This window comes from Lycium barbarum, chromosome 2, assembly GCF_019175385.1.
Source record: "Lycium barbarum isolate Lr01 chromosome 2, ASM1917538v2, whole genome shotgun sequence".
Lineage (NCBI taxonomy): Eukaryota > Viridiplantae > Streptophyta > Magnoliopsida > Solanales > Solanaceae > Lycium > Lycium barbarum.
Window position 1 is genome coordinate 16580734 of NC_083338.1, and position 10674 is coordinate 16591407.

The 10674-nt window shown below is 37.3% G+C and overlaps 1 protein-coding gene across 1 annotated transcript; it reads left to right on the plus strand.

Annotated features, from left to right (window-relative positions):
• Positions 1-781: 781 nt before the first annotated feature.
• On the plus strand, positions 782-10314 carry LOC132628397 (uncharacterized). Its single transcript, XM_060344180.1, has 3 exons — positions 782-808; positions 887-1001; positions 10016-10314. The coding sequence occupies exons 1-3, from the start codon at positions 782-784 to the stop codon at positions 10312-10314; spliced, it is 441 nt and encodes a 146-aa protein (XP_060200163.1).
• The last annotated feature ends 360 nt before the right edge of the window (positions 10315-10674 follow it).

Here is a 10674-nt window from a genome sequence, read left to right on the forward strand (position 1 = left end):
CAGATGGAAAATATAATAATAGGCAATAATGACAATATTTCTATGTCAAAGGTGCCCTAGAATACAGATTCAAACACAATAGACCAAGTCCTCAAAGGCATCAGCTATTCACAGCAAATGTCTTGCTTCAAAAGGGTAATAATTCGTAGCAAAGTGCAGCCACAGTTCATTTTCTTCTCAAGTGTAGCCTTTGTTTCTTATAAATATAATAACGTATTATAGTAACTAGTAACAACAACAGCCAGCCACAGCAACAACAACCTTGAAACAAGCTTAATAACAACCTTGAAAAGACAAATATCAACTGCCCCAAAGAACAAGCATAGCAGCATCACAATGTAGTGAGCAGGATGGCACATCAAGGTGTAACAATGTTAAGCCAGATATAGCATCAGCTTTCAAAGTGTGGTCAACTATGTCTGCAAAGGTTTAAGGAATAAGGAAACTTAGGGGGTTACTACCTTCATATTTTCGATGCCGCGCAAGATCAAAATGTTTCTAGAACCCCAAGCATGGCAGGCTATCGAAGAAGGCTTAACCAATCCCATAAGTGTTCCCCGACTTTCATTTATGCTCTCAGGTATAACACAACAGTAATTCTGAATAGCAACGGAATGTTTAGCTGCAACTTTCATATTCAGCCAGTAGCTTATCAAACAGTAACCAAGGGTATTGAGATAGAGCAGACTTTAAGAGCATTTGAGTATAAACCATCATTTTCACTCAGGTTCCAGCTAAGCAACAAATTCACCAGGTATAGCAATAACTCAAGTGTGCAGTAATGGTTATGTCCAAAAGGCAACAAATGGTCAGTTCAAATGCAACAGTAGAGACTTAAGAGGCAAGACAATGATGGTTTGATTTCACCAGTTTTTCTCAAATTTAGCACTTCGAATCAGCAGTAAAATTGCAGCAAAACTCAGCTGAAAGCTGCAGCAGAGATCTCCTCGAATTGTACAAAAGAAGCAGCAGTTTTGTCAAGGCATCAGTAGCACAACTGAGTAAACATAACAGCAACTTCTCAAGGTGTGGCCAAGCATACCAGCAGCCCACGCAGCTCAAGAACAATTAGGAGTTAAAACATCCCCAAGTCATGCAAAGAGAAAGATGGGTGAAGGAGGAGTAACCAGAAATAATCTCCAACTAAACAATTCCCAAATAGGTTGAAAGGGGATCTTCACTTGATTATACGACTATAAAAACTTAGTCTTAAGCTAGACAATGGTTAAGGTGACAGAACAGTCAAGTTCACAACTTTAGGGTTAGATTATACCATCAAACAGGTTTGCAACATGACCAAAGTCTGTAGAAATTAGAAACTCCTAACAGGTAAGACTGACTTTTAAAATTGTGTGATTATTCTCTAGCAAAGTAGGTTTGTTAAGCCAGGTTTTATTGAACTATAACAGGAGAAAACAAGCATTCAAACTAGACTTCTTCAATCAGCAGTTAGGACTGAGTAAGAATGAATTGTAGCTCTTAAATTGGAAGAAAAACATGTTTAAACAGACTTCATGTTGTGGCAGATCCATACACAATATGTATGGACAAACTATATTTAAATGCAATTAGCAGATTCTTATCTGGACCTGATTAATGGCAGACCAAACATCAAACTTGCAAGATGAGACAAGCAAAGGGGGTTACCACTATCCATGTTTCCAATGCCACACAAGATCCAAAGGTCTCTATAACCTCGGCATGGTGGGCTATTGGGGGAAGCTAAACCAGACCCAAAGCTTGCCTTGACCTTTCAGACAGTATTACAACATGATGATGAAGATTCAAGCAATAAAATAACTTAAGGGAAGTCTTAAACATACTGAAACTACACTCCAGAACCCAAAACATTTTATAGACACCCCTATAGGCATAGACCTTATTTATCACACAAAAGGCATCCTCAAATAGTGAGATAACTAAACACATAACTTTCCTTTCAAAAGCTTGAACTCAATATGTACATCTAGGACTGCCAAATGTACCCATATTACATTCTAAATGATATTCCAGCCTCCTAATCTAATCACTTTCACTTATCTTAATCATCTTCTGGTTCTTGAGCTAAACAAATTGATTCTGAAACTATACAACTTGTACTTCTGATTATGAACATAAATCTATATCATTAGTGATCTCTTCCCTTTAATTAAATTATTATATAATATACCCCTTCTTTCCCATTAGTAGAACATGAGAGATTGAATGAGAGAAAGAATGGAACCCATCACCTCTTGAACAACAGACAACATAGCACATAAAAGGGAGCAGAAATATAAGCAAGGGACAGGCTTTAAGATCATGCAGTTCAACTCAAACAGAAGCAAACCAGGGTGTCTAACATATTATGAGGCAACTTATTCTTTAAAACTTTCATTCCTTACTAACATATGAACTGCCTCATTTTCCTTAACAACGCCCAAGCAATCAAGTACAGGAAAAGAGATAAATAGGACTCATTAAGTAGGAACATGATCATGCAAGGCTCAAACTCAAATCTCTTCTGGTTTTCTTTAAGGAAGATTGAAATCACATTCACTTTACCTTTTCCTTCATTAATGAATCAAAGAGGAAACTGTAATCGCACCTATCATAACACAGTGTTGGTCTACCTTGAGATATTTGTCAATGCTATCTGTGCAAAGGCTAAGAACTTTTCAGTGTGGTTTCACAGGGTGATTTCAGGAGAAAACACATCAGGTATATTTTCAGTTCATCATTCTTTCATATTAAAAAAAAATATTACTGAGTACTGTCAGTAGCTTGTAGTCCCACTCAACTAAAGCTCTGTATGAACGTCTTTTGGTTTTACACAAATCACAGGTTCATGCTTCATGTTAAGACAAGAGAGAATACTCATGTTCCATGCTGAGACAGATTCTGGAAAAGGACGGCATGGATTTTTTTATAAGGTTTCACCTCCACAATTTTATATGTTCAAATGAGCATTCCCTTAATCCCTCAAATTAGTTGCAGTCAATTAACCAACAAACTATCATTAAACATTACAGGCTAATTGTTGTTTTGTACAGGAAGTAACAGACAAGCATAACTAAGACTGGCTAAACAATGACTACAAGAACTAAACAAAGGATGACTATTGATGAGACATATCCTAAGAAGCGGGCTAGCTTCAACCCTTTCTTTTCAAAATTGAACTCTTCACTCAGTCTTTCCTTGTAGAGCAAAATGCATATCAACAAAAGGATTTAGTCAAACCAGCACAACTATAGGAATGCATTTAACTGATTTCTCAACAACTATTACCACCTAAGAGGGTTCATTTCAAGTACGTGCTAGATAGTTAGGGCTCATCGCCCGGATTCTGACAAACACCAACTTACAGTTGAATCTTGAAATACATATAGACTTTTAGTAATGCATGAGATCACTTTCGACATATATAAGGGATAAGGGAATCGGTATTGAACTAACTTTTAGTCCAAGGATGAGACAAGAAAGAATGAACACCACGAATTGCCCATTCTCTACCTCACAGGCCCATAAGAGTGCCTCTTTGGCCCTTGAACTACTTATTATTCAACTAATCCCAAACAAAGAAAACAAGTCCTCAACTTGAACATCATGTACACACAGATTGAGATTAGAAATAATTCAAGTGCACAATATAATCAGTTAACACCTCAGATTTACCAGAAATGATAAAAAGGGTGAACCAAATCAAACAGAGATTTCTACTTAAACAGTTTGAACCACAAATATGCATATCTATGAGTGCAAGACATTCAAATGCACTTCTATAGGAAATCTAGAAAAAAATAGCATCTAACCTTATTGGCTCAAATTTTACTCCTGTCTTAACTTAGATCAAAAAACATATAAAGAAATTATCCTGAGATACATTAGGATCCCATTCTATTACTTGTCCTTAAAGGGTTTCAATGACAACAGACTTAAAGTTCAAGCTTGTCTTTCTTTCTACTGACTTAAATCAATGCTTATCAACAGCTGCAAGTAATATTCATGTCACGACACTACTCTTTGCAAATCAAATTCCTTTTAAGCTAATCACCATGGCAGAAAGTAGAAACTAAACTATGATGTAGCAACTAATCGAATCAAGCATACAAATTAACCTAGGTGTTGCTAATCTGTCAAGTTTAAACCAAAACAATCATCAAGATTTGAAGTTATTATACATAATTAAATCTACATAAGTCTAAAACACATTGAACAGAACACACATAACATTATCCTATCACAGAATTGAAGGAAAGGGGAATTAAAAGAGGGATTTTAGGAATTACCCCTTTTGTCGAGCAGCGACAAGGGCGACGAGAGTCGAGTAGATTATTTTTCACCGACGACGACAACTAACTCGAACTCAAAAATATTTACTTGTTCCGATAATTCAAGGACTCGATTTACAAGATTTTTGTTTTTTGTTTTAAGCGACGTAATTGAAAAGTTCAGGACTGGGGAATGTTAAACTTCCTACAAAAAGAAATGACTCCCAAACTCGACATGTCGTGGTTAGGCTTGGATCCTTCTATCATTATCACGTTACACATAGTATGCTTGTTGGTCGTTGGGTTATGAAACCCGTCGACAATTTGGTAGGTTTCCTAATTGTGGAGTCGATACCAGGGACCAACCCACCTAAGGCTTATGCATGCATGACTTAATAAAATTGGTGGCAAAGCTCTATCTTAAGGTTTTCTGAGATTTGGCTTACTAGACACAGGGTTCCCGAGCGGACTACTCGAGTGAGAAGGCTACGCGGTCCCCGTTACTCGGGCACCCCGCGCATACGCCAACTCTCCTAAAATTTGGATTCTACGAAGAAAAATTTGCGGGTGCGCAAAACACACCTCGCGTGTATGTGTGATAGTGTGAGTTCTCCAGAAGTGGAGGAAACATGACCGGAATGCCAATTTAAGGAAAGAAGTAACATATTACTACATAGAAAATTTCACATAATAAAGCAATCACTTAAAAGAACATAAAAGAAAAACAAATGAAGCAACAATAAAGGCAAAATAAAGAAGAACAACCAAACATCCAACAAATTAATTATTAACCTAAGTTGTTATGGTCAAGAACCTAAAGTGTCCCCAGCGGAGTCGCCAAGCTGTTATACCCCTTTTTAACCGGGTTGAAGCGGAGTACAACATATTAGAGATTCCTAAATTGCTTTATTTTAAGGAGTCGCCACCTAATTGATTTTACGGTGAATTAGGACACCTAATTATTAACTAAGGTAAAGCTAACTAAACCTCCGTTAATATCCTGCTTAATCAGTGTGATTCTAGGTAAGGGTTCTATATTATCCTAAAGGGAAGGGGTTAGGCATCCTTTAGAATCTGTTAACTACGGTTATCCGGCCAATCTTAGGTTAATTAATTGAGGTTTAAAAAAATTTAAGAAAATAGCTTTTGAGAAAAGAAGGAAAAAAAAAAATTTATAGCTAACAAGTTTAAAATATTACTATATGAATGATGCACTCTGTATGATGAAAAATAAGTATTTAGTTTTTAGAGTGGTAATCCTAAATGACAGAATCTACCCCTTTCTAATCCTACTGAATCATAGGTTCTCCACCTAATTTTAAAACACACACAATCCAAAACGCAGACAAATCAGCAATCATAAAAATGGATGAAAGGAAATGAATGATACGAAAAAAAGAATAAAAACGTTACAGGCGGCCTCTAACGAGTTTCGCCTGCCCGATGCGATCTAAGAATTGCGGCGCGAGATGACTCTATGGATGGGTGTGCTGAGTCTCCTCTTGAGACTTTGTTTTGATAAAATCCCGAATTAAGACTCCTTTTGTTCCGATGTGTACATGTAAAAGAAAGGGGAAAAGAGATAAAGATTAGCACCCAATCGTGACAAAAGCTATTATTGTTCTGAGAAAATGTAACAAATTAATTAGTTCCTTCTTTACTTTAACCCAAGTATAGAAAAAACAACAAAAGAAGCTAAAAAACATGAGCGACATTATTTTAAAAGCAAACCACATAGAAGAACAGCGAGCAAAAGCTAACTAATACCAACAACTAAGAAACAGCCGTGATAAGAAAACCTATAACATGAACGCAAATAAACAGAAACGAGAATTTCAAAGCAAACCACATAGAAGAACAGGATTGTAAAATGAAAGGAAGAAGGAAAATCACTTAAACAGATTCTGAAAGAAAAGGGAAACTCATTAATTGGAAACACCACAGTGAGGGAAAGCTAAGGCGGAACCACACTTGAAATTAACAAAATATTCATAACTAATGGCTCTGTTCCGGTTGGCAAACAGCTAACATTTTAGTTACGTTTAGCATGGTACGACTATTCTTGGATCATGAACAAAATTAGCTCAATGTTTAATCAAAATCCAGAGCCAGAAAAGGTAACGTATTGGTTATGCTTAGTTCTATCTCCGTTAAAGATAACAAGTTGCTGAGTTTTAACTAATTGCTCTTAACATTGACCTTCACCATATACTAAGGGAGAAAAACGCAAAGAGAACATAGTAAAAACTTCATATTTTCATACAGTAGCAAGGAAAACTAATTTTTTTAGCTAGATAAAACAAACTTAAGCTAATCTTATACGACACAGACACATAGAGTTAAAAGTAGAAGAATTCTAAAATAAAGAAGGAAATTACTGAAACTACTAATCTAATCTACTTCTAATAAAAGCTAATAAATCAACTAATCTCGAAGCTAATATAAAATCATAATCGGCAGAATCAAAATAGAAATGCTAAGATAATGAGAGAATTACCTTCTTCGGGTGCAGCGAAGTGAGGCGCGGGGTTTCCAATCTACCTCGAAACACCACGAAATCTGAAGTTGCGCGCGGTCGGATTCAAACAAATAACAAGGGCAAAACAGAAAAGAATTTAGTGCTTGAATCGATATTTAGAAAATTAAAACTAATATTTAAAGAGGGAAATTCGTGCGATTAGGGACTGATATTTTCAGGAGTATTCAAAGCTGAGGAACTTCTTTTCAGGGAGGTTTTTTCGCGATTCCAAAAGCCCCCCTTTTCAGATTAGGAAGCCAATATTTATAGGGGATTAACTCGGGTTTTGCTTGTATTGTGGTGAAATGAAAGAGATACGCGTGGGGAACAGAGGGAATCGGGATGGCAGTGAGCGTGGGGGGACAAGGTGAAGTGGGTGCGAGGAGGAGCGGGAGAGAGAGGGTAGAGAGAGAAGAAGGAGGAGCGTATGAGAGAGAAGGGGGAGGAGGAAGCCAGAGGGAGACAAGGTTAAGTGGGGAACAGGGCACGGTGGGGGAAGCGGAGAAGAAGGAGGAAAAAGGGGAAGTGGGAGCGGCGGAGGAGAGGAGGGAAAGGAGGAGGGAGAAAGGGAAAGGAGAAGAGAGGGGTGCGGCGATGGGTATGGAGGAAAATGAAGGGGAAACCCTAAAAAGTGTTCCCCTTATTTGACTGAAAATGTATCGGAATGGACCGGGTCAAATTTTTAGACTGGGTATTAAAGGGTGGACTAGTGAATTAAAACATGGACTGATCTAAAAAATTGAGATAAAAATATGGTCTAGTCCAAAATATATTTGGAGTTAATCGGACTTTGATTTGGGGTCCGGTAAGTCAAAATACGGACCGAGTGCAAGAAATAGTTTGGCTTCTAAATTTGAATAAGAGACCCATTTTGATTAACGATGTACTAAGGGTGCCAGAATATCACCTAATACGGAAATATGTAATTATAAAAGATCCGGATAATAAAATCATATGATGTTGCAATGACCGTGCAATAATATTTAATAACAAACGCTATCGTTTAAAATGTGCGAAGTAAATGCGATGCGTATGCGGAAGTTGGTAGAAACGTTGAGAAGAATGCAAATTTCAATAATACTAAATAATAACAGCAAATAAATAGCGGTAATAATACTGCTAATAATGATAACAATAATGATAATGGTAATAATGATAATGGTGATGATAATGGTGATAAAAAATAATAATAGATATAATAATAATAGTAGATAACAAACATTGATAATAAAAAAATGATAATAATTAATAATAATAAAGGGGATAATAATTAATAATAAGATAACAATAATAAATAACAATTATTGATAGTGACAAAATGTTGATAAATTAATAATAATAAAAATAATAGTGATAATAATAAGATAATAATGATAATAATAATAATAATAATAAGAAATAATAATGATGATAATAGTAATAAATAATAGTTGTTGATAAAACAATAATAATAATTAATAATAAAAATAACGATGATAATGATGATTAATGATTGATAACAAAAATAACGCTAATAATAATGATTAGTAATTAATAATAATAATAATAATAATAACGATAATGGAAATAACAGGAATAATAATAATTAATGACAATCAGTAATAAAAATGATAATTTAAGAATAATAATAGTAATAATAATAATGATAATAATAATAATAATAATAATAATAATAATAATAATAATAATAATAACTGCAGTGGAATAATAAAATGTGGGCGTTAATAAAAGACTAATAATTATAGTAAAATTAAAATGTATATTTTTTAATTTCTCAAAATACCAGAGGTATAAATAGGTATTTCGAGGGAGAGGCGGGACAAAATTGGGTGTCAACAATAACCTTGATATAAATCTGGGAAAACACTAGAAAAATTGCACCCGTTATGCCAGGTAATACTGACTGTAACACGAGTTACGGTCCGTCGGCTGTATTGCCATGTCATTAATGAAAAATGAAAACGGGGTCATTTGGTTGACCGTAACACTAGTTATGTCTCGTACCTTATGTTACGGTCCGTAACTCGAAGTGTAACGGTCGGGCATGTTTAAATACATCACCCAACGATTACACTTCAAATTCAAACGGCACTTTCCCTCTTTTTAACTCCCCCTCTCCCTCATAACCTCCCTCATCCTCTCTTCATCTCCCCCTCACCATCTCTCCACCATTACCTTACCGTAGTTGTTGTTTTTCTCGTCAAAGTCCATCGCTGTTTTGGTTTAGTCTCGAGTTTTCATCCAAGCATCGTCCACGATCAGGTATGACAATGTGTTGACTCTCTCTAGTCTTTCATCTATCGATAGGATTGGTATGATCTTCCATGATTAAATTCGTATACCATGCCATGTAGTTATGATTTTGAATCCCCATTGAATAATTGCGCGGGATTTAACAATGGTGGGGGGTTGGGTTTGGTATGATTGTTGTTTGAGAGACTCGTGGGCACAAGGACATTGTCTCCCACTGAGTCGTAGGGCATCCCGATTGAAAGTTTCATTCGTGAAACTACTAAATTGGTTTGCCCGCCAACTGTTCGATAAAAGGTTTCAAAGAAACCTTAGATAAAACCGGGTGAAGTCTGAGTACCCGAGGTATGTGAGGGGATCAACTGGTGTTTTACACCATACTCCAAGGAGCATAAAGTTGAAAATCTTGGCCTCGTGCTTAAACGGGAAAATTTGGTTACGCTGAGCATCTGTGGAACGTTGCCCGACGTTCAGTGTTCCGGGCCGTAACGTGTGTTACGGACCGTAACACCCCATTGTAACACTTACGATTTCCATGAAAACTTTCTAAAAATTTGGGTGACGTTACGGTAAGGTGTTACGGACCGTAACACGGTTGACGGACCGTAACATCATACCGTAACACCTATGATTTCCCCAAAACTTTCTGGAAATTTGGGTCAGGTTACGGTCAGGTGTTACGGACCGTAACACGTTTGACGGTCCGTAACATCATACCGTAACACCTATGATTTCCAGAAAACTTTCTAAAAATTTTGGGTCACGTTACGATAAGTTGTTACGGACCGTAACACGTATGACGGTCGGTCGAAAGTGTTACGTTTCCTGTGTTATAAATGAACAAAATGAGTTACGGATGAAGATACGGCCCGTAACACCATCGACGGTCCGTTGACCATATTATGGTGCATGAACTAATTGAAGTCCTGAACTTCAACCAATAAGTTGTATAATTGAAAAGATTCTTGTGTATCATAACTAACTTTGCCTTCAACAGGTATAAGTAACCCACGGCAAGGAAAGAAGGTTTCACCTAAGGTTGCCGGTATAGGAAAAGGTCGCGGTGCAAGCAAGGTAACCTCACGGTTGCGCGATGAAGATCAACTCAAAGACACAAGGGATACAAAGAAGCCCACTGCACCTAGCAGGCCAGCCTCACCATCCGAAAGTTCCTCCTCGTCTGATGAGGAGAGTTCTTCTAGTTCTTCGAGCCATAGTAGACCCAGGGAGGCTGTCACACCACCACACCAGCCTCAACCACCCATTAGACAGCCTACTGCGGAGGAGCGCGAATAAGAGCGCGAGCCGGAAAGAAGAGAGACTGACATCCGGATGAGGGTTGTGTATGAGCAGGACCTCCGGTTTTCTGTGGAGGGGTCTGAATAACTATACAACAAAGGGTGTGAGCTAGCAAAGCATGAGGGGTAGGGCCCGAAGAAAAGTATTTTCGAGGAACGGAACGTCAGCTTCGATGGTCTCGATGGATATCCGGGCATCTGTGACACTCTCCGCTTCCACAAGTTAGAGTTTTTGAAAAACCTTGTGGGGTTCTACATCCCGGCTCTTGTTCGGGAATTCTACGCTTCTTATGGGGCTGTTGTATTCAAAGCATAGAAAAAGGGGCAGCGCGCAACTCAAGTGCCGGCCATGAATGAG